The 24,877-nt window shown below is 41.2% G+C and overlaps 1 protein-coding gene across 4 annotated transcripts in view; it reads right to left on the bottom strand.

The window, feature by feature from the left end:
* Positions 1-22,881, bottom strand: part of EIF4B (eukaryotic translation initiation factor 4B) — a 32,190-nt gene extending 9,309 nt beyond the window's left edge. For all 4 annotated transcript variants that reach the window (XM_044228789.1, XM_044228790.1, XM_044228791.1 and 1 more), the window contains exons 1-8: positions 22,803-22,881; positions 14,474-14,611; positions 13,206-13,414; positions 9,622-9,738; positions 7,708-7,762; positions 7,078-7,212; positions 1,825-1,962; positions 1,548-1,721 (exon numbers count right to left, since the gene is read on the bottom strand). In XM_044228789.1, coding sequence (XP_044084724.1) covers positions 1,548-1,721; positions 1,825-1,962; positions 7,078-7,212; positions 7,708-7,762; positions 9,622-9,738; positions 13,206-13,414; positions 14,474-14,611; positions 22,803-22,815 — 979 coding nt within the window. In that variant the 5' untranslated portion in view covers positions 22,816-22,881. The remainder of the gene's footprint in view (positions 1-1,547; positions 1,722-1,824; positions 1,963-7,077; positions 7,213-7,707; positions 7,763-9,621; positions 9,739-13,205; positions 13,415-14,473; positions 14,612-22,802) is intronic.
* Between the last annotated feature and the right edge of the window lie 1,996 nt (positions 22,882-24,877).

Below are 24,877 nucleotides of genomic sequence, written 5' to 3'. Positions count from 1 at the left end.
ATTTAATGGGAGGATCAGAATAAAAAAAAAAAAAAAGAACACCGTATGCTAAGCTCTACAGAACAGATTTATGCCCCCTGGAAGTTCTTAGACTGGGGCTGTTTGGAGAAGCTTGTGAAGGCTTCAAAATGGGAACTCCTGAAAGTCTAGAAAACTTAGCAAGCACCTAATGGTAGGTAGCACTAAAGAGGTAAACTGTAGGCGGAAGAGTGAAGACCCCTGTATGTCGGGGGCACAGACAAATGGCTATCTTTCAGGCCGTGGAGAGACTAGGAGCAAAATAATCTAATTAGCTCTTGTTCTCGAAAGACAATCTGTGCTAGTGTGAAGACAGAATGAGTCAGGGAAATTTGTTAGTAATGTGGGTATAGCAATGAGGTCTGAATAAACAGTGGCAGTGACTCTGTAGCTGAGGGGGCAGATCATAGAGAAGGCGCAGGGCAGGATCACTGGAAAAGAGAGATGAGGTGTGCAGTTACTGAGGGAGGAAAGAATGATGTAAGAGAGGAAAAGGTCACGAGTCAAGGAGACTCTCTAGTAAAGTGGGAAGGACAAACATTATCTATACCAGATAGAATTCTTAAGACTGTATAGTATCTGTGGGGCACCTTGGTGGCTCAGTCAGTTAAGTGTCCGCCTTCAGCTTGGGTCATGATCCCGGGGTCCTGGGATGGAGCCCCAAATAGGGCTCCCTGCTCAGTGGGGAACACATGTTTCTTCTTCTTCCTCTGCCCCTTCCCCTGCTTATGCTCCCTCTCCCTCTCAAATAAATAAATAAAATCTAAAAAAAGACTGTGATACCTGTGAGAGCACTTAACTCACTGCTGGTGCAGAGTAAATGCTCAGTGTTAGTATTTCTAGGATGCAGCATGGAAAGAGAGAAACTGCTAACGGCAATGACAGCAATGCTTTAAAAATAAATTGAAGTTTTATTTAAAAAAAAAAAAAAAGAAATACTTGGCGCACAGGGCTAACATTGGGATGTTAAGGCTAGGCACGCTGCTAAAAATAATTGAAGAGAAAAACTGGGTCAAAGATCTTAGTTTTTGGATGATACTAATGAAGTCAGACGCAAGTATCAGCCATTTATTGATACTTTCTGAGGTTTGTAACACAATAGTTTTCTATAAATGTTGTAACACGAGGGACTTAATTTAAGAAGAGGTATGCTGACACCTCACCGTTAATTAACAATGACTGTGGAGTAATGGCACCGAAATCATCAACATTCAGTTTTTAATCGTGCTGTGCCAATCACTGCCTAGGAGACCATGTGGCAAATGTTCTCCTTTTCTCGTCTGTATATTCCATCAATTTTAACTGAAAAATCTCTATGCTAAGGCAACTTAGAAGAACTCGACTTTGCTCTATTTCCATTATGTCACCTTTGTCCTGTGGTCTTTTTGCTGTGCTCTGCCACACCTTTTATAACATATAAATTCCATTCTGTTTCTAAAACCCACTTAAGGGGTTTGAGACATAACTGATAATTTTCTACTCAGTTTCTCTGGTAGTCTGCCCTATTAGTAAGCAAAAGAAATGATTACCTCTATCATCACGCCTATAGTCATCCCGAGAGTAATCATCTCTGGAGCTCCATGACCGATCGTCTCGTCTGTCGTATCTGTCTTCATAGCGGTCCCCGCCTCCTCTGTAGTCGTCATCCCTACGGTACCCACTACCAAATGCTCTTCTGCCACTGCCTATCCTGGAATCGTAGCCTGTAAATATATCCCAAATTATGATCATCACACTGGAGGGAACAAAGGCAAGAAAGGGGTTCTTGAAAGACAGCAACTTCACTTGGCTGTGTTTTGTAATGACCTCTGTCGTAGTCTCTGCTGCCTCGGTCATCATAGCGATCCCGGCCCCCGTATCGATCCATATCTCGGCGTGGGCCATCACGATACCCATCCCGATACCCATCGCGGTATCGATCTGAATCATAACGATCTCGATACTCTAGAGAGAAAAAAGACAAGGTAATGTCATTCCCTTTTCTTTGACACCATTAATAGGAAGAAGCTTTACTTCTGGAGGAAGTCAATTTGATTTCATGAGTTCAGTCACTACTATGCTTATTTTCATGAAAGTAAATCACTTTATTGGATGCCTGGGTGGCTCAATTGATTAAGTGTCTGCTTTTGGCTCAGGTCATGATCCCAGGGTCCTGGGATCCAGTCCTGCATCAGGCTCCTGGCTCAGTGGGGAGTCTGCTTCCCCACCACAGCCTGCCGCTCCCCCTCTGCACACATAAATATGTAAAATGTTAAAAAAAATTTTTTTTTTTTTTTACCTTAAATCCAAAGTGGGAAAATGTGAACTGAAATAAGTTTTTTTGGTATTTGATTTGAAAAATTTTCTCTGGTTATTCAATAAACATTGCCAAGCTAATAATTTTAGGAATTAAGAAAGAGAAAAATCTCTATATATCTCATAATGGATTTCCAGCATTAAAGACTTAAATACACTAGAAGATAGGTGGAATCTATCTTTTCTGGTTGGTTCTAAAGAATCAAAGACCACTTAAAAAGTTAGCATAAGAAAACACACAAACCCCAAAGCTGAGAGGCAAACAAAATGGGAAAAATATGTACGACACAGGACAGCAGATTAATTGGCTATCACCTAAGGAAGAGAAACTTATTAACAGGCTGTTTCCCACCACCAAAATGGCGAAGACTAAAAATAAGAGGTACCTCTGATGTTGGTAAAGTTTAGGGGAATAAGTCGATTCCTTTGCTGCTGTGGAGTCTAAAATAGCACAACCACTCTGAAAGTTATTCCAGAAATATACACTAATAGCTTTAAAATCACATATATTCTCTGGGCCAACAATTCAATTTCTAGGAATTTATCCTGAGAAAACAACTGGGAATATTATAAAGACACATGTATAAGGAGGCTCACTGCAATATTTCTTTAAAAAAATTTTATTTATTTATTTGAGAGAGAGCACATGCATATACACAAGTGGAGGGTAAAGGAAGAGTGAGAAGCAGACTTCCCAGTGAGCAGGGAGCCCGATGTGAGGTTTGATCCGGGACCCTGAGATCATGACCTAAGCCGAAAGCAGACGCTTAACAGACTGAGCCACCAGGTGCCCCTGCAATGTTGTTTATGATACTGAAAGTGTTGAGTGCACAACCTATGGATTAAATAAATCAGGGGGCATCCATACAAAGCAACCATTAAAGATGGAACAAGAAAAGGACTGACTGTACCTGTTCATGACACTTGAAAACTGTATTTTAACACATACATGAATAACAGTATCACAGGTGCCCAAATACCAGAAATTTGTTTAAGACTGTTGTAGAGCTCAGGTGGCAAACTACACAATGTAAGGCATTTATCAAAGGAGGTGGGGGCTAATTAGCTTTGGCTAACTTGCTAGATCTTCCAGTTTTCTGAGAAAGCTGTAATCCCTATTTTTACATGAAAAAAACCTCAATTCCCAAACATGAATCAATTAAAACAAACAGAAAAACCTTAACAATATTTTGAGTTTAATAATTTATGCACGCAGACCAAACAAGGATTTTAATTTTACTATTTCCTTTAAAACAATGATTTAATTTTGGAAATGATTATCATTTTGTCTACATTCCCTGTTAGCTTAAATTTTAAGTTAAAGGACATGCTAATGTTGGCAAAACAATTATACAAAGGAGAGAATCTAAAACAGAATTCAAAAACCAAGAATCAGCCTTGTGTTTATTTTGAAATCCGTATCTGATTTCTAGAGGCAGATGAACTATACACTTACTTAGATAATAAAAAAATGATAATAAGCTTGCTCTCACTGAAACAGTTGGCCAGGAAACATACGAATGTTTGCTGAGATTTTTACAGTAACATTTAGTTAACTACCCCCACCCCCTGAATCTTTTATGGGCCAAATGCCTAGAACAGGAGTCTCTAAAAACTTGGCAGAGCTGACGTAGGGGCCATCACCTAGCCTTACAAACTTGGCAGCTTTGTAATTCACATTCCCTTTCTTGTTATCCATCCTGCTTGCTCAAAGTTCAAGGTTTCTTTTTTTGTTTTTAATTTTATTTATTTATTTGACAGAGAGACAGTGAGAGCACAAGCAAGGAGAGCAACAGAGGGAGGAGAGGGAGAAGCAAGCTCCCCAACTGAGCAGAAAGCCCCACAAGGGGGCTGATCCCAGAACCTTGGATCATGACTGGAGCGGAAGGTAGACTCCCAATGCAACTGAGCCACCCAGACTCCCTACCCAAGCTCAAGGTTGAGAAAATAGTCCTGTTCTTTAATTCAAAACAGGACCCTTGGTCTGACTGCTTTCTCTTTCAAGAGTCATTTCTTCCTGTTAACAACAGAACCTCTTGCATAAATGTTGACATGAAAGGTAGTTCTCCCCAAGACTTTGCCTGGTCACAAAATCTTGATTGAAAAACCAGATATAGGGGCGCCTGGGTGGCTCAGTGGGTTAAGCCTCTGCCTTCGGCTCAGGTCATGATCCCAGGGTCCTGGGATCGAGCCCCGCATCGGGCTCTCTGCTCTGCAGGGAGCCTGCTTCCTCCTCTCTCTCTGCCTGCCTCTCTGCCTACTTGTGATCTCTGTCAGATAAATAAAGAAAAAATCTTAAAAAAAAAAAAAAAAAAAAGAAAAACCAGATATAAACTTGATTCCTTCTTCCTTCTCTGACATCTTCTTAGGTTAGGGAGGACTCTTCAAAAACAGAATTCTATCTCTTGTTGCTTCCTCAATTTTATCTGGTACACACCTCACAAAATTAAAATACTTATGAACTGAGGTTGTTCTTTTTCTTTTTACTTATAAAAATATTTCTAACACACAAGGAAGAACAGAATCAACTGTAACAGACTTCTGTACCTGTACTTATTAGGTTTGGGAGATGCCAACAGCTTGCCGTGTTTACTTCAGTTTTTAAATTTAAAAGTAGCAGGTTACAAAAAAGGGAGCTAAAGGGCTCCCTTTACCCTCACCCAAACTGATGGTGGTGGTTAGTTACATTACTATGCATACGTTCTTATAATTTACATATTAACACTGTATGACAGTTTTCAAATTTTTACACAATTTTGCCATTTCCCCTCAACATTATAGGTTTTGAATTTCATCCAGATCATTATGTGTATACTATGTTTTATTATATGGAAAAGTTTCTGTCATTTCTTTACTTCATTAGTGATCTTTCTTCACATATTTCAATAAAGTTGCCAATTTTCCCCATGAAAGTTTTGTCTATCTTTTGTTGGATTTAGGTAGTGTATGTAAAAGTTGTTGATTCACCCCAACACTTACCTAAGGACATTCTCTATTTCCCTTCTCCTTTCTCTAAATTATAGTTGATTTATTTGAGTACCATTTCTTTCCCCATTATAAAGAATGTCCAATGAGGATACAATTTTTGTCTGTTTTGTTCACTGCTATATCCTGAGCTTAGAACACTATCTGGCACATGGTAGACATTTATCATTATTCTTCTTTTTGAAGATTTTACTTATTTATTTATTTATTTGACAGAGACAACACAGGAGAGCACAAGCAGGGGGAGCAGAGAGGGAAAAGCAGGCTCCCCGATGAGCCTGAGCTTAGAACACTATCTGGCACATGGTAGACATTTATTATTATTCTTCTTTTTGAATATTTATTTATCTATCTATCTATCTATTTATTTATTTGATAGAGACAACACAGGAAAGCACAAGCAGGGGGAGCAGAGAGGGAGAAGCAGGCTCCCCGCTGAGCAAGGAGCCTGACTTGAGGCTTGATCCCAAGACCCTGGCCAAAGGCAGATGCTTAATGACTGAACCACCCAGGCGCCTGACATTTATTATTTTTGAATTAATGAATTTTCTATTATTTTAAAAGGTATATTAAAAAATTCCATTTTAACTGTTGGCTGCTAATAATGCAACCAATCTTTTTGTACAATGCTCTTAACCCAGCAATCTTTTTTTTTTTTAAAGGATTTTATTTATTTATTTGACAGCAAGATACATAGTGAGAGAGGGAACACAAGCAGTGGGGGTGGGAGAGGGAGAAGCAGGCTTCCTGCCGAGCAGGGGCCCCAATTCAGGGCTTGACACAGGACCCTGGGATCATGACTTGAGCCAAAGGCAGATGCTTAACGACTGAACCACCCAGGCACCCCACTGACCCAGCAATCTTTTTTGTTTCTTCTTTTTTTAAAAAGTTTTTATTTATTTGACACAGAGAGAGAGAGATATCACAAGTAGCCAGAGAGGTAGGCAGCGAAAGGGGGAAGCAGGCTCCCTGCTGAGCAGAGAGCCCAATACGGGGGCTCGATCCCAGGACCCTGAGATCATGACCTGAGCCGAAGGCAGAGGCTTAACCCACTGAGCCACCCAGGTGCCCCTTAACCCAGCAATCTTGCTGAACTTTTGTTCCTTTCTTTGTAAGGTCAGTTGGGTTTCTTTGTGAACAACTGTTCCTATTTTTATTTATTTTATTATTAGTTTTTGGAGGGGCACAGAGGTAGAGAGACAATCTTAAGCAGGCTCCATGCCCAGCATGGACCCTGGCAAGATGCTGGATCTCATGACCCTGAGATCATGACCTGAGCTAAAACCAAGAGTTGAAGGTTAACTGATTGAGCCACGAAGGTGCCCCTAAACAACTGTTTCTCAAAAGAGAGAGAAATCTTGATTTATTCTTTATCTGGCAAGGTTTTTTTTTTTTTTTAAATTATAAATTTGGGGTGCCTGTGTGGCTCAGTGAGTTAAAGCCTCTGCCTTTGGCTCAGGTCATGATCTCAGGGTCCTGGGATCGAGCCCCACATTGGGCTCTCTGCTCAGCAGGGAGCCTGCTTCCTCCCTCCCTCTCTGCCTATTTATCTCTGTCTGTCAAATAAATAAATAAAATCTTTAAAAAAAAAAAAATTGGGGGGGGTATACTGCTCCCTCCCTTTATACTTATGTGGTCATTTACATTCATATACTTATCCTATTACAAAGTCCCCAGAACAGAGAAGAAGCTCACTTGATAAAAGTGAGTATAAAAGTAATATCCTATTACAAAGTCCTCAGAACACAGAAGAAACTCACTTGATAAAAATGAACTTACTGTCTCCAAAGCTATCATCACCTCTCCTCGGCGGGTAGTCATCGAAGCTGTCTGTGGCAGGACGCGCCCTCCAGTCTGTATCTGTTTTGTCAGAATCCCGATTTCTATCTCGGCCAAAAGAACGATCATCCCTGTCTATAGATATAAATTTAAAAACCACAAGTTAGCGCACAAAAACTTCTGCCTAGTGTTTCTCACACACCCAGACCCCACCCTGATAGACTGGATAAATGAATCAGGCCCTTCTTGTTCTGCTAGGTTCACCTCATCTATTTATTACGTATTCATGTTCACCCAGATCAATCAGGGTTTCCCCTCTTCAATACTATCAATATTCTGGGCAGATCATTCTTTGCTGTGGGGAGTTGTCCTATGCACGTCCTACGATCGACTGCAGGATTCTACCCAGTAGGGGTCAGCCGCACTCCCCAGTTCTGATAACTCTAGATGTCTCCACACACTGATAAACACCCTCTGTGGGGCAAAATCACCCTCAGTTGAGAACTAGCGCTCTCGTTTCAGGAGGGCCTACTGCTCTCCAATGCTATGAAAATTTTCTGGGAAGGGGTGCCTCTGCTTTGTCATCTCAGGACCAAAACAAAACAGTAAGATTTCTATCAGCTTTCTTACCTTTATCCTGTGCTTGATCAGCAACGTCCACTCGAATTCTCCTGTTACCTAGAGACTGAGAGCATAGGACCACATTAACCAACCTTTTGCCCCATTATGCACAAATCCCATGAGTGACCTTGAACGTCTGGGCATAGCAGAAGCACTGGGGGAAGGAAGATAAAGGAAAAACACTGTAATCTAGCCAACACTCCAATTTGTTGGCTAAAGAATCCTTTATAAAGACTTGAAAACTGAAATAACCCCTTAGAATTAACAAATTTAAATTGGGCTTATATTAACATCACATCAATTATCTTACTGTTTTTATAAAGCAATATTTCACAAAATATGCCTTCTAACTATCAAAGGCAATTTATCAAGTGTAATAAACTAAAAATAATTCCAGGGCAACTAGCTAATAAAAGGCATATTTGGGTCCAGAACAATGATTCATTCAGACATTTGTGGAGCTCCTACTATGCACAGCAAAGGTGCAACAAGCATGGTCTCTATTATCTCAAGTTCTTCCACTCACTATTACCTTTGGATAAATCAGTTCCTCCAGAACACCCTCTGACTTCCCCTTCCCACATCATTATTTATACACTTTGAACCCAATTAATTCTACTGCTGATTTTTCCTCATTTCACAGTAGACTCTACAGCTGAAGAAGGATAACAGCCAGTTTTAGTTGAAAACACCCGGAATTATATTAAATGCCACTATGATGCAATCTCTAGAAACAAAGTAACTCCTAAGTCTGGACCATGACAGCATTTACCTAATAGACAATTCAGAAAACTTCAAATAATAAAACTGTATGGTATTCTTCCCTTTATCCAGACTGATATTAAAAATTAGTAAGGTTAATAAAACCTGAAAATGATCTGAGAAGAAAAAACTTTGGGACAACTTTAAGCTTTTCATGTATTTCATTTCTGTAATTTACTTCAGATTATCATGGTTGTACTCAATTATGAGAAAGGAGGAATACTGATTTCAATCTCGTCAAATGGCAGATTTGACCATAGAGTTTTGGCACAAATGGCCCTGGAAATTGCCTTCTCAAGAAACAGTTAAGGGGTTTCTGGAATTAAAAGAGGAAAAAAAAGCCCCTTTCCTGCCCAGATACAATTAGTTTGATTTTTAGTCACTAGAGGTTAAAAAACAAAACTAAACAAAACACAAAAGCAGGTCTTATACTAGAAACTTCCATAACTAACGGGTAATTAAATCTTTAAAATATCCTGCCTGGGCTAGCTTAAGGATCACTGCACGGCACAAATTACTCAATAACTTTAATTAGATTTAATCCCTGTATCCCCCTCATGTATTAATAGCTCAATATCCTCTCCCTACTAATCTCTTGTGTGTCTGGACAGAAAAACATCTATGGGCAATGTTAAAAAGCAGAAGCACTAAATGTTGATCGTCATTTTCCTGCAGGAAGATTCCTAGGAAAATGTATTACAAATGACATTCAACTGAGAAATGTTTCCAAACTCTCTTAAAATTATCAAAAACACTATTAACTTCTCTGAAAACCAGATAATACCTTTAACACTAAACTGATTAACATCATTTTTCTATTTGCTTTGACCTGGTCAGATTATTTTAAAAAGCCAAAGCCATGAGAATGGAGACAAAGCTGTGAATGAATGAACGAGAGCTTCTATTAAAGACTTGGTTATGGTGGGTTTCTTCCATTATTTTCCACCAGAGTACCTCCCTGAGTTATTGGAGCCTACTGAATTTGCTAAAGCAAAATGAGACCTGCTAGATTTTTGAATGTCAGGTGTTACACTGTGCTTTTCTTTGTACATATTACGACAATCTTTGAAATAGCTAGTAACCCAACCAAAAATACATTGATAAACGTTAAGACTGGTTAGCTCCCACCCCTAACTCCCCACCTTCTTTTCTTTTCTTTACCTCTTCGTTGAGGCTCAGGGCACTGAGCAAAGAATCCAGGTCCTCAAACTCAGCGTAACCAAAACCTTTCAACCTCTCTGGATTGCTGGGTTCACGAGGTAAACGCACTGCACTGATCTGAAGGAGTAAAGAAACATATTTCCCAATTGAGTGTTCCTGTTCATCTGTCCCCCCGCCCCCCCAACCACTGCATATGCAGTGAATTTCTCTGAAGAACACGAAAGAACTGGGACATCTGGATGCCTGAGTCCATTAAGCGCTTGACTCTTAATCTCAGGGTCGTGAGTTCAAGTCCCACAACGTGCTCCACACTGGGCCTAGAGCCTACTTAAAACAAAAAAACCAACCACAAGAACCTGGTTGTCTCCAGAAGGAAAACTGGTGCAAAGGGACAGAAGACAGACTTCACTGTTAAGCCACTGAAACTTTTCCCATTTGAATAATATGAATTTAACCCTTAAAAAAACCCCAAAAACAAACAACCAAAAATGAACCTGAGTTCAGGGTAGTCCTTGCATCCCTGACTTTTGCCTCTTTCTACAAGTCAAGTTTTTAGTTGTTTTTCAATAAAAATCAACTATCCATTCCAGAATCAGTTCATTTTAGTAATCTCCTTATGCCTGTATTATAGTTGGTTTTATTTTTTTTAAGGATTTTATTTATTTATTGGATGGAGAGAAAGAGAGATCACAAGCAGGCAGAGGCAGGTGGGCAGGGGGAGCAGGCTCCCTGCTGAGCAGAGAACCTGATGCGGGGCTCGATCCCAGGACCTTGATTTCATGACCTGAGCCGAAGGCAGAGGCTTAACCCACTGAACCACCCAGGCGCCCCCTTACAGTTGGTTTTAATACATTATTTCCAATTCTATTTCAGAAATTCAACTCCATTTCTGCCAGGTTTCCAGGCTGTTTACTTCTTGGAGACCTTACCTGAGAAATGTTACTATCTTCATATCTTCATATATTAACAATAGCACGGCTAAATCAAACCTGGATTGTAAACCCCTACCAGGCCTACCTCTTCTGTTGAGTTCTAAGACAGCAAACTGGTGAACTCTTAGTCTTAAAGCACAGAAAAAATTCACTCTAACCTGGTTTTGAGGTTACCCTGTTTTCTAATAGCAGGTTTGCAGGACTCCTTCAAGTTTCATAAAAAAAACTTTCCCTGGCCCTAATTTGTATTTATTATTTACAACAGGCATGTACTCTTCATTTCCAATTTTAGGACCATTTCCAAATACTTTTAGCTATTTTCTGGCCAGCTTTTTGATGGCTTCCATATATTTTCTTACCCTTTTACTTCAATCCTTCGGTATTCTGCATGTATTCAAGTTATGTTCTTCTGCAGCACTGATGTTACACTTTTCTCTGTCTCCCAAGACACAGACTTTGTTATAGCCTCTTTTAAAATTATAGTTTAAGCCAGCTCGTCAATAGAGCAGGAAAAGAAAATACCACAGGAGAAGTAGCTCCAGACCAATTCTAGAGCATTAACAGTGAGAAGGCCTGAGTGGGCCAGAGGTTATTCAACACTATACAGAAGAGGCCAAGAAAGTGAAATCAAAAACAGGTCAGCCTTCTAGTTCTACTACAAATTCGTACAGAGAGGACATTTATAGGTGGCAGTCAAAAAATAATCACATTGTGGGGTGCCTGGCTCACTCAGTCAGTAGGGCTTGGGACTTTTTAAAAGATTTTATTTATTTTGGAGAGAGACCGAGAGAGAAAGAGAACAGCATTCAAGCCAGGGCATAGGCAGGGGGAGAGAACTTCAAGCAGACTTCCTGTTGAGCACAGAGCCTGACACAGGGCTCAATCCCAAAACCCATGAGATCGCAGCCCCAGCTGGAACCAAGAGTCAGATGCTCAACTGACTGAACCACCTAGGCACCCTGAGCACGTGACTCTTGATCTCAAGGTTGAGTCTGAACCCCACACTGGGTGCTGAGACACTTAAAAAATAATAAAAACAAAACAAAATAGAAAACACACAACAACAAAACCACCACCAAAAAAGCCACCCATAAGTTGGTAGCCCAGTGCAGAGAATACACTCTACGGAGTAAAAAACAAAGTAAGAGTGAAGGAGACAGCAGATCTTCAAAGGAAACACACTTTTTAAAGGGGGGGTGGTAAACTCTACTCCCAACTCACCACCCTGAGATCAACAGTCACATGCTCTACTGATTGAGCCAGCCAGGCACTCCAAGGAAATGTACTTTTCAATGTGCTCCCACTGGCTAAAACTCTGGAGAAAACCCCAAAGGACTGGAAATTGTGACTCATTCTGATTTTCCAAGTCTTAAGTATCTTTCTTTAAGATTTTGTTTTTTAAGTAATTCCTACCCCCAGTGTGGGGCCTGAACTTACAACCCAAGATCAAAAGTCACATGCTCTACTGACTGAGCCAGCCAGGTGTCCTAAGTATTTCTATTTATTTTTTAAAAAGATTTTATTTATTTATTTGACAGAGAGTGAGCATAAGTAGGGGAGCAGCAGGCGGAGGGAGAGGGAAAAGCAGACTCATTGCCGAGCTGCGAGCCCAATGCAGGGCTCAATCCCAGGGCCCTGGGATCATGAGCTGAGCTGAAGACAGATGCTTTTATTTTTATTTTTTTAAAAGATTTTATTTATTTATTTGACAGAGACAGAGTGGGAGAGGGAACACAAGCAGGGGGAGTGGGAGAGGGAGAAGCAGGCTTCCCACTGATGAGGAAGGCTGAGGTGGGGCTTGATCCCAGGACCCTAGGATCATGACCCGAACTGAAGGCAGCTGCTTAACGACTGATCCACCCAGGTGCTCCTGAAGACAGATGCTTAATGGACTGAGCCACCCAGGCACCCCATGTCCTAAGTATTTTTTTAAATCAAAGTTTGGAAAAAGGACTTCTCCTGAGGACCCGTATACTCACTTTTCCATCTTTCTGGAATCTTCTAGATCAGCATTCCAAACATCCTCCCTTAAGCTTTTTAAGCATGCCTATAAATACTGTGAATTCCACTATATGTGGCACCAAGCTCACAGAACCTTTAATACATTTCAGCACACTCTTGTTAGTATAAATTACACATTTTCCAGTTAAACGTATTCATATTCAAAATTAAAAAGTTGATTTTGATATAAGCCTGAGTGTCATTAACAGAATTGAGTTCAGACAAACTTTCTGCCTTACAACCCAACAGGGTTATTATTATTATTACTTTTTGAGTAATCTATATGCCCAATGTGGGGCTGAAATTCATGATCCTAAGATAAGGGTCTCAGGGTCCACTGCTCCACTGACTGAGCCAGGCAGGTGCTCCTGGGTCTATCACTTACAGGGGCCCATTTCTCCCTCTGCCTGCTGCTCCCCCTGCTTGTGTGCTCTCTCTCTGACAAACAGATAAAATCTAAAAAAGAGTGTGGGACAAGAACATTCTCAAAGGGCCTAAACACCCATTTCTTCCACATCTAAATTCAATCTCAGACTCTTTACTAGCTTAGAAATTCAGAGATAATCACAACCAGTATCTCTCTCTCCATATCTAGTTAATATCTAGTCATTCTCCATGTCTAGTTAATTGCCTTAACCCTTTAATACTTACATTTAATCCTCTAAAGAATTCCTTAATGGATTCTTCTGTCACATCATAGGGCAGGTTCCCTAGAAAAGCAGTATAGGGTGGCGATTTCGGAAGACGGCTCCGGTCGATATTGGGTTCCCGAGCAGCCCGTGGAGCAGTGGGCAGGATAGAACGGTCAATTGGAGGTGCCCTATACACGTCGTCATCATTACTGTGCCAAGTGGTTGAAACTAGGATAGGAAAGTGAACAGAAGAAATTAGGGCAAACTTCCCTTACTGCTGTTATAGACTAAGAGAACTCATGCTAACTGCCAAGGATTAAATAAGCTACATCAGGAAAGAACTGTAAAGTGCCCTTGGTTAAGTCCCTTTTTTATCTAAGAGAAAGTGCTTCTGAAATGTTAGAATCAGGTTAACAATGCAAAAAGACTCAGTATTCACTATCTCTTGGTTTTGAAGTACTTTGAGGCCTTTAAAGGCCCAGGCTTTTATTAACAATATCATGGTAACTCTCATTCCTTATGCAGCAAAGAAAAAGAAAGTATCAAGTACTTATGGAATGTTAGGATGAGCCAGGTATTTTATATTCATTATATTCCATCTTATCTTTTCCCTAACCCTGTGAGATTGTTCCCACTGTACAGAAACAGAAATGCAGATTTCAGGAATATTCAATAACTTGCCCAAGATCACAAAGATGGCAGAGCAGTAGATGATAATCTTAGTAGAGGCAGGACTCAAACCCTTGCAGTCCAAATATATTTAAACACTGCTGACAACTCTCACATTCCTAACTTTTTAGGTGGACAGTGTTTTCGTAATAGTTTATCCTCCTCTTAAAAATGAAACAAAACAAATAAAACTCAATTCTGTCCCATTCCTCAGACCATTTTTGTTTGTCTATGACTTCCTAGAAAATAGCTCCCAGAACAAATTATCCCTTGATTCTGAACATAAACAGCTCATAGATTACATGTATCAGGATGTCATAGAATTTTAGTAATCTAGTCTTCCACTTTTGAAATGAAAATGAGGGTTAAATTAATACCTTGAGAAAAGCCTGTTAATAAGAGCCAGAACAAGTACTAAGCTCTCCTGAATCACTTCAGTCCCTAATCATAAACTTACAGCCTAAACCTAAAAATTCTATGGAATACACAAATATAAGACTCGGTGTTCTATAAAATAAGTAAGTTCCTTTCAAATTACAAGTGTGAACCATTACTACGGAATGAGTTTGGCCTTGAAGAGAAGGAAAACTCCAAGCATGATGGGGGGAAAAAAATTACCATCTCCTTCCAGGTCATCTGTTTCATCAGCCCAGCTGACTGGTTTGGGGACATAGGTGCTTCCTCCCCCAGTCCCTCCATCCTCAGCCAGAAAGTCTGTTAGGGAGATAGTTTTCCCCTTCTTATTCTTCTTTTTTGCTGTTTCGAAAAGGCAAAAGAAACATTGTCATTCCTTGGGTATTAAAGAGTTGTACAGTGCACTACTGTTAAAGCAACATAAAGGGCCACCAAAGGATGTGATGGTATATTACACAGATATAAATAAGGACAAAGCACAACATCCTGGCACAGCAAGAAAACCCAACGAAAACTGATAAAATAAATTGTTTATGTACGGGAAAGGGTCTAGAAAGATTTAAACATTAAGACTTGGGTGGGGGTCAACTTTTTAATTTCTACTATATTCACTCATATATCATGGGAAATTTTTTATTTAGTAACTACTTGTGTTTAAGACAGGTGACTATATCCATTACTCCTGGTATACAAAGAACTAAAACAAAACTCCCACCCCTAATAACATTCTTTTTGGCATTTATGAGGATTGTAAAATGACCACATGAGGCAGGAATCATTACTATCAATTTACAGAAAAGAAAACTAAGTCTCAGAGAGGTTAAATGACTAGCCTACAGTTACAAAGATATTAGATAGCAGAGCTAGAATTAAACCCAGGGTTTTGGATACCAAATCTAGAGCTCTTCCCACAGAAGCCCCAGCCTCTAAGCTTGTTATTAGTTCTATGGGAGAAGGGGGGTATCATAAGCATTGTAAACTGTGTTACTGTCATTTCTACACAGAGCTGGCTCTTCCTGCTCTCTATGGAAAAAAATTCTCTCCTTCCCTACCCTAACACCACACATGAAAAGGAGATAGGGTATGGAAGGGAAAACATAAGAGACCTTAAGAACCAACATATATGAAGGTTTTCTATGGTTATGAAAGCCTTACACATTTCCAAATGGCTCTCTCTAGTGGACTGACCTCGGCTCTTTAATTATCTAGTTCTCAGGACTTTTTCTGAAATGGCTCCAGTCAGCAGCTACAGCAGAAGAACTGAAAGGAATAACTGAGGTTCTAAAACTTGCTCCTGAGAGCAGCCCCTACATGATAAGAAAAATGCAAGCAGCTTTGCTATAACAAAGACCAGTTTTGTGGCTTTTATAATCCTGAGTTTCTCCTCCATGTTCCAATTCTCATCTAATTTTCAACCCAAGAAGACTGAGAATTTGTAACGTGATGCAAGCATTTAACTGAAGGTTCCTCTCTCACCAGTACCTTTTCTTTTAAAATCCAACTTTCAGGAGGAGCCTGGGTGGCTCAGTCCATTAAGTGGCCAACTCCTGATTTCTGCTCAGGTTATCATCTCCAGGTGGTGGGACCGAGCTCCTCATCTTTGGGCTCTGCACTTGGCAGGTATTCTCTCTTTCCCTCTGTCCTCCCCACTTTAAACAAACAACAAAACACCCAACTTTCTAGAAATAAAGATGACCTGCTTGCTATGAATGTTAATGAACACACTAAGAACCTGGAGCATATGGTCTCAATGAGGTGACCAGATGAACTTGACTGCAATAATACGGAGAAAAGATGGTACTGAACGCAGTTTTCTTAATTCTTTTAAGTGACTTCTTACCAGTCCTGCTCTGAAATTCTGATTAACCAGGTTATACTTTGGATCTATTCTATGCTTTGAAAGCATAGTAATACAGAGGTTGGGTCCTACAGCACTGATACTGCCCCTAGCTTATATGCAAAGGCCTAGGAGAAATTTAGTAAGTGAACACAAACAAGACACAGAGCCAGCCTCTGAGGTTGAATGCGCACAGTGTACAGGCTTCTTTTCACCTTTTCCACATCCTCTAATTCAACGTGATGGGGACTAATATGATGCTAGCAAGAGATCCTTACCCTCATGGGGCTTAACCTAGTATCCAAAACTAATACCCAATTATTGATCTGTCTAGTCACCAGGGAAATAAAAACAGAACTGATGGCTAGTCCATACAATGAGGTCAAGTTCAACATAAAAATAATAGTTCGATTAAGGCATCCCCGTCCCCTTCGTCCTACGTTAGTATCTATTACCAAAAAGAGCAGAATCTGGAATTAACCTGTCTTTGGTCTGATTTTTGGCTTATACCAACTTTCTAAAGCAGGGTTTCTCAAATTGTATCCCTTAGTTTTTTTTTAAAACCCTGGACTCTTGACCAACAAAATTTCCTCTCTAATGTTACTGGAAATTTCAAAATAATAAATTAAACATCAAAACAACAACTAAAAAAGGCACTAAAGCACCGTTTGTTCAGAATGTCTTTTTAAAACACCTATCTTCATTTCTCCTGATTCTGTTGCCGTCTCCTCCAAAAATTCTGAGAAATCACTGGATGATGGATGATCTTCATTTAAAGATAAAATTCTTTCACAAGATCTGTAACTTACATTTTAAAAAATCTAGCAGCAGCAGCAGCATTAGCAGCAGTAACTTAGTACAAAAAGAAATGGATTTAAAGGAACTAACTAGCCCTTAGAAAATAAAATCAGTAAACTAAAGTGGATGCCAGTGTTTGTTCCACTCTATTTTTACTTGAATAACTGAGAAATGATGTTATCTAAATCCTCCATGCCCTTTGCTACTCTAGAGTCTAGGCCCATTACATGTTTAGGATTTCAACAGTCTTCTGTGGATTAAGGAAAGCATTGTTTAATGTTCCAGGTTTATCAATTCCTTGCCACATGATCTAACTGGTCCAACTCTTAATTTCCTTTAAATCTGATGTGAATTGGTTGAAAAGTTTAACCAACCACTTCATGTAACAAATGGTAAATGTCTCAATTAAGGTCAAAACCACATGGACTAAGGGAAAACGCACACATATCCCAGGAATTTTAAATCCTCTGATTTAGTTACTACTGCAACTTACTGAACAAGTACCAGGTATTTGTGAAGCTTTTTATATACTCGTATAGGTTAAATAAGAGCTTAAAAGATAGCATTTTCAAAAACTTTTAAGGCTGCAAGTCCTTAAACAAGAGACAAAACACCTGTGTCCTTAATAAACTGGGTTTTTTACAACTAATACCAGCTTAACTCTTTATTTATAGTTTCTCAACTTCTGCACCATTGACATGTTAGGCTGGGTCATTCTTTGTTGTGCAGGCGCTGTCCTGTGCACTGTAGGAGGTTTAACAACATTTCCAGCCAGTACCAAAACCCTCACCCTGCTGTGACAACCCAAAATGCCTTCAGACACTGTAAATGACTCCTCTGTGGGTGAGACAAAATTGTCTCCTGGTTGAGAACCACTGGTTTAAGTGGTGGTTTCACATCAAAACATAAAAGGACAAATAAAAAGGGATGTTAGCCCTATATAAAGCACACTACTGGAAGTGGCTGCAATAAACTGAGTCTTTAGGACTTAACAGGCTGCAGTATATAAAGATTAGAGGATTCATTTAGTTTTCTTAGAACGTTTTCCCGTTACCACTGTACTGTATTAGCAATAAAAGCACCAACTGTCAGATACTGAAGTGACAAAATCTATGGACTGGCTATTAGATCTTAATTTCAAAAGAACTTTTTTTTTTTTAAAAAGATTTTGTTTATTTATTTGACAGAGACACAGTGAGAAAGGGAACACAAGCAGGGGGAGTGAGAGAGGGAGTGGCGGGCTCTCTGCTGAGGAGGGAGTCCCATGCAGGGCTGGATCCCGACCCAAAGGCAAACACTTAAGGACTGGACCACCCAGGCGCCCCAGGACACTTTAAAAAAAAAAAAAAAAAAGAAAAACTTATTTATTTATTTAATTGAGAGAGAGCACAAGAGGTGGAAGGGTCAGAGGGAGAAGCAGACTTCCTGCTGAGCAGGGAACCTGAAGTGGGGCTCAATCCCAGTACTGTAGGATCATGACCTGAGCCAAAGGCAGACGCTTAATGGGCTGAGTCACCCAGGTGTCCCTCAAAAGGACATCTTAAAGCACCATTAGCAATAAAGCTTATTTGTACAATGCATCCCTACTTCTGTATCTTTAGCTATTATTTCTTATTTAGGAAGGAGAATTCACAAAACTCTTAACAATCAGAGGGGGCTGTGTCAAAACTTAAGTTTCTTCATTTTAGATCTTGCCAAACTAAGTCCCACTTATTTTACAGGGTCACCAATTCTTCTGAATGTTAGTATCTACAGGCTAAGAAGTTGGAAAAGTATCCTAAAAACCTGTACATGACTGCAGCAGCATTATTCGTAATAGGCAAAAACTGGAAACAACCCAAATTTCCATCAAATGATGAATGGATAAATAAAATGTAGATATCCATACAATAGATTTTGCAATAAAAAGGAACTGAGCGGGTGCCTGGGTGGCTCAGTGGGTTAAGCTGCTGCCTTCGGCGCAGGTCATGATCTCAGGGTCCTGGGATCGAGTCCTGCATCAGGCTCTCTGCTCAGCAGGGAGCCTGCTTGCTCCTCTCTCTCTGCCTGCCTCTCTGCCTACTTGTGATCTCTGTCAAATAAATAAATAAAATCTTAAAAAAAAAAAAAAAGGAACTGAGCATAAATGAAAGAAGCTAATAACAAAGTCCACATGCTATATGATTTCATTTATATGAAATGTTCAGAATAGGTAAATACAAAGAAACAGATGAGGGGGTGGCAGAAAAAATGACTTCTAATGGAGCAAGACATTTCTTTATGGAAAGTGAATCCTGCCAAATCCTCCATAATTAAAAAATGAATTCATGATCAACAAGTATTTCCTTAAGAAAACAATCTGGTCTGTATTAATACAATGAGCCCAACCAAAGTGCCTAGAACTAAACTAATTATGCTGCCCCCCACCTTTTAAAAAGAGTTTTAAAAATTTATTTGACAGAGAGAGAGAGAGCACAAGTAGGCAGAGGGGCAGGCAGAGGGAGAGGGAGAAGCAGGCTCTTCGCTGAGCGGAGAGCCCGATGTGGGGCTCAATCCCAGGACCCTGGGACCATGACCTGAGGCAAAGGCAGATGCTTAACCGACTGAGCAACCCAGGCACCCCTATGCTGCTCCTTAGAGCCAAGCCATGAGGTTTCATACAATGCAATACCATGGTGTCGACAGGTCTCACTGTTTAGTGTGCTACAGTTGAGCACAGTGGAGAATGAAAACCAAGTCAGAATATGCTCCAACACCTTGACCCACCAGTTTAGTTCCATGACCCTACCTCTTCAAATTGACACAACTGAAAAAAAAAGGCCATATTGCCTTCCCCTTACCATTCCATACTCAATTTGTTCATTTACATAAAAAATATAAAACAAGCACCCAACACACATTATGCTAACCACTACAAAAAGTACTTGGGAGCTTCTCAGTAAGAGAAGAGCTGTAAAAATTCAAAATTGACTCTGGTGTGGGTACTTGTAAGTGTGCATACACATACTTAGAAAATGCACTTGGGGGGGTACCTGGGTGGCTTAGTTGGTTAAGTGACTGCCTTCAGCTCAGGTCATGATCCTGGAATCCCAGGATGGAATCCCCCATCGGCAGGGAGCCTGCTTCTCCCTCTGCCCCCCCCCATGCTCTTTTTTTCAAGTAAATAAATAAATAAATAAATAAAATCTTTAAAAAACAAAGCAAAAAACCAGTATGTTCTACTTCTGGGTAGCAGGGGAAACTATGTGAAAAGCATATAATAAAACTCTTAAACTGTAAGGACCAGCACTGTATGAAAACAACTGTTGGATACTGTCCTCTTCCCATGAAAATAACCAAACGAGATGCCACATATGACATTTTGAAGCACTATGCAAATGAAAAGCCTTCTGTGCATACCAGCACTATTTTCCAATTTGAAAGCATTTGTCTAAAAAAAAATGTTAACCTGTATCAAAGACATTTGATTCCCTATAAGTAAGCAGTTCAGTAACCTGCTCTGGGACACTCTGATTTCTTGAAAATCAGTAATGGGTCAACTGGATACTGGTATTGCTGCAAAGAATTTTTCAGTTTCATTTACAAGAGTATTGTTAAGTTCTATCATATATTTTCACCGAGAAAATGTAAAATCAACTTTCAACAAGATACTGGGCACCATTCAAGAAGTATTTGAAAATAGGGGCGCCTGGGTGGCTCAGTGGGTTAAAGCCTCTGCCTTTGGCTCAGGTCATGATCCCAGGGTCCTGGGATCCAGCGTCGGGCTCTCTGCTCGGCGGGGAGCCTGATTTCCCCCTCCCTCTCTCTTTGCCTGCCTCTCTGCCTACTTGTGATCTCTATCAAATAAATAAATAAAATCTTAAAAAAAAAAAGAAAAAGAAGTATTTGAAAATATATGAAGAATTTTATAGTCTCATTAACACAACCAAATCTGGGAATATTAGCCATTGAACAAAAATCAATGAGATTGGAAAAGATTTAAATGGGAAAAGAAGTTTGATAAATCCCAAATTCATCAAAGGCAGACTGTCAGATGTAACCTTGTATTCTAGTACTATCAGTGTCCCTTACATATACTACAATGCTAAAATTTATGGAACCAAATTAAAGAAAAGAGATGAGGGGCTCAAAGTGGGTAGAGTAAATGTGGAAGAGCAGAAGGGGACATCAAGCAAATCCCTTTAACCAGTCCTGGTTTCACTCAGTTCTGTAAAATGATGGGCAGAGATCGCCGAAGTGTCTTCTACCCTTAAAAATTCCACAAATTATAGTGAAAAGGGAATGTAGGCTTTTCACTAAATTATGGCACTAAGCCGTCAAGAGGCAAATCCAGGCTTAATAAGTACCCTACACATGATAACATGGAAGCCAACCTTGTTATTTCCAAGTTGATAGTGGAGGGCAGTCAGGAGTCTCAAAGATTTTGACCTTGCTCTGCTACCTGCAGCCATGTGACCTTGGACAAATTAATTTCATCTTTCTCATCTGGGAGATACCACCATCTGCCTACATTATCTCAGAGGATCAAATGAGACAACATACACTCAAGAGCCTGGTCAATGGTCAACTGTCAAGAGCCCCACCAATGAAAGGCATCATGTTCAAATGCACCTCAACTCCTCCAACGTTCTTCAAGAACATACATAATTTTTCGTCTTCTATGTAACAGAGTAAATAAATTCTTGATGAGAAGTGAGTGTCTACAGATAGCAAAGATTCAAGCACTGTTTTGTAGAATGCATGATCATGAGAGAGAAACTATCACCCCCTAAACTAGAATAAATGGATGCTGAAAATGTTCCAAAGCCCACTGCCAAGTCCTTGAGAAACGCAAGCTGACCTGTAGGACACGGATATTCTCGACTCCAAAGTCCTCTAAAAAACCCCCAACTCTATTCACTAGTATTATTTTAAAAAGCACTCCCCAGTTGTGCAGTTATTAAAAAAAAAAAAAAAAAAAGGTAACTCTACTATCGGAGCTATCAAAATAAACCAAAATGGAAGCTGTCAAGGGTTCTGATCTTGTTCACCATTTTATCCAACCCCAACACCTAGAACCACACCTACCCTAGTCTGCGCTCAGTAAACTGATTGATTTAAATACTGATTGAATTAAAAAAAAAAAAAAGGCCTAGAGGAAATCTAGGTCTCCATCCTTGCTTTCTCTCCTCCAACACGTGGGCGCACCACACTGGGTTCCCCACCCCCACCTAACTCCAGCAGCTTCAACCTCCAAACCTAACACTTTTACCCTTGGAAGAATATAGGGGCCGGGCCCCACTCTAAAACGGGAAGAGCAGAAAGTGGAAGGACACAGGGAAAGCAATACATGCGTGCAAAACCTTCCCATCTGGGCCCTCGCGCGTGCTTTTAAGGCGCGCCGGTCTCCGCTACCCTTGTCTCTGCTACCGCGCAGGCGCGTCGTCGCTCCCCCGCCCCTCCACCGACTCGCGCTCGTGTTCTAACTGCCCCCCCCTCTTTATTCCCCTGCCCCCACTCCCGTCCGCAACGGCCTCGCGCCTGGGAGACGTATTCTACTGTGCACCCGTCCGCGCGCCAACCGCCTCCTTCCTTCCTCCACGCGGGCACAGTGCTTCACGTCTATGAGAAGGCCTCACGCCTCCCGCAGATCTTTCTGCGCCTCATCACTCCAACTCAAGCCAGAGTCCATCATTAGTCCCCGCTCCAACCTCGCGCTGACGGGGTGAAAAGGGTGTGAGGGGGAGGGGAAGGACACCTTCCCCTCCCCCCAAACATCCCGAGGCGATAACCTAACATGGCCAAGCCGCCAGCCTGCCGCAGCACCAAAGTCTGAAGGAAAGCGGTGCCGCCCTCTCCCCGACTCCAGGGTATCAGTGGATCAGGCTCGGAGAGTGGCTGATGAGCCTGGTCCTTGGCCGCGCTCGGCCGCTCACTCACCTGAGGCCGCCATGTTGGGAGAGGGAGAGAGAACGCAAAGGACCCGGATGAGGCAATCACGTGATTATAGCGGGAGCGTCGGGCTAGGAGATGCGAAACTGGGAGGGGGCGGGGAGGTGAGGAGGGAGACAGGAGGCGGAGCGGCGCTGCTCTAGGTTCGTAAAGCAGCGCGAGGAGGTGGCGCGGCGTCGGACGGGAAGACTTGCGCGACATGTGGCGAAAGGGGTGGGGCCTGGGCTGTCGCGAAATCCCTCACGCTTTACGAAGGGCGACGCGCGGACGAGGGGGCGGGTTTCACGATCGGCTAACTTCCTGCCGGTGCAGTAAACGGAAGGGGCGGGGCAAGCCACGCAGGTTCCAGTAGTCTGGGGCGGAATGGAGGTGGGCTGGAACCAGGAGTAGGCGTCCCGCAATTCATTTTATGAAAGGGAAGATTCTAAGTTTCTTTTCTTTTGATTTTCCATGCGTGAAGACGTATGTGGTTAATTTAATTGAGATTTTTTAAAAAGTCGATTTCTGTTGAAGGAAAACAAGCCCAATATCTTACCTAAGGATGATTTTAATTGGGCATGTTTAGAAGGAATAAGGAAGTAACAAATATCGAACACTTAATTTCCATGAACTTGTAGCTCAATTAGTCCTTCATTTCATCGACTACCTTCAGTAAGATCCCCGCGCTTAGGATTTCACAGCCAAGTGTTATTCATGCTTCCCCTACCTTATGCTACATTCTATTACATATTATTTGTCATATACTGTATTAGTATTTTTTTTTTTAACGAAAATTTTCATTGAGCGCCTATCATGTGTCAGGCACTCTTATTGGCATTTTAAAATACAACAGAAAACAAAACTCCGAAGGACGTTATAGTACAGTGAGGGAAAGACAGACGATAAGCAGTGAATGAATATTAGAGATGATAAGCACTCTGCAGGTAATTAAGGCGCTTTGATTAAAAGATGATTGGGTGTAACTTTAGGCTACCTGGTCAGGGAAAGGCTCTGAAGAAGTGACATTTAAAAACATCCAGAGGGCCGCCTGGGTGGCTCAGTCCGTTGGTTAAGAGTCTGTCTTCTGGGACGCCTGGGTGGCTCAGTTGGTTAAGCATCTGCCTTCGGCTCAGGTCATGATCCCAGCGTCACGGGATCGAGTCCCACATCAGGCTCCTTGCTCTGCAGGGAGCCTGCTTCTCCCTCTGACTCTGCCTTCCACTCTGTCTGCCTGTGCTCACTCTTCACTCGCTCTCTCTCTGACAAATAAATAAATAAAATCTTAAAAAAAAAAAAAAAAAAGAGTCTGTCTTCTGCTCAGGTAATGATCTCAGGGTCCTGGCATGGAGCCTCATGTCAGGCCCCCTGTTCAGCAGGGAGTCTGCTTTTCCCTCTCCCTCTGCCTGCCACTCACCCTGCTTGTGCGCGCTCCCCCCCCCCACTCTATTTTTCTCTGTCAAATAAAGAAAATCTTTTAAAAAAAGAACAGCGGGTCTGGATTGCAAATTGCCAGTCCTGTGAACATCTTTAGGAAGAGCTTTAGGAAAAGGCAAAAGATGCATACCTGCGTCATAAGCTCCAGGACAAGACCACCTTGACAAATTGAGGATTTTTTTTTTTAAAGATTTTATTTATTTATTTGACAGAGAGAGATTACATGCAGGCAGAGAGAGAGGGGGAAGCAAGCTCCCCGCTGAGCAGAGAGCCGGATGCGGGGCTTGATGCCAGGACCCTGAGATCATGATCCAAGCTGAAGGCAGAGGCATAACCCACTGAGCCACCCAGGTGCCCCAAGTTGAGGATTTTAAAGCTGGTAGCTGGGGCATGGTAAGGGAGGAGGAGGTGTGGTACAAGATGGAAGTTTGAGAGATAGTTAGGAGTTAGACCGTGTGAGGCTTTGTAAACCAGGTTTAGGAGTTTGGATTTTATTTCAGGTGGGTTGGGAAAGCGTGGAAGGATTGTATGCAAATTTACACAATAGAAGTATGCAATTTTCTGTCATGACTTGAAATAAAATTCTGAAAAGGATTACTTAGTGTCTTGATGTAGGTGGTGGATACATCAGTGTATATTTATGTAAATAT

Source organism: Neovison vison, chromosome 12 (assembly GCF_020171115.1).
Source record: "Neovison vison isolate M4711 chromosome 12, ASM_NN_V1, whole genome shotgun sequence".
NCBI classification, from domain to species: domain Eukaryota; kingdom Metazoa; phylum Chordata; class Mammalia; order Carnivora; family Mustelidae; genus Neogale; species Neogale vison.
Note: the sequence above shows the minus strand (reverse complement) of the source record. Positions and strands in the feature narration are given on the sequence as shown.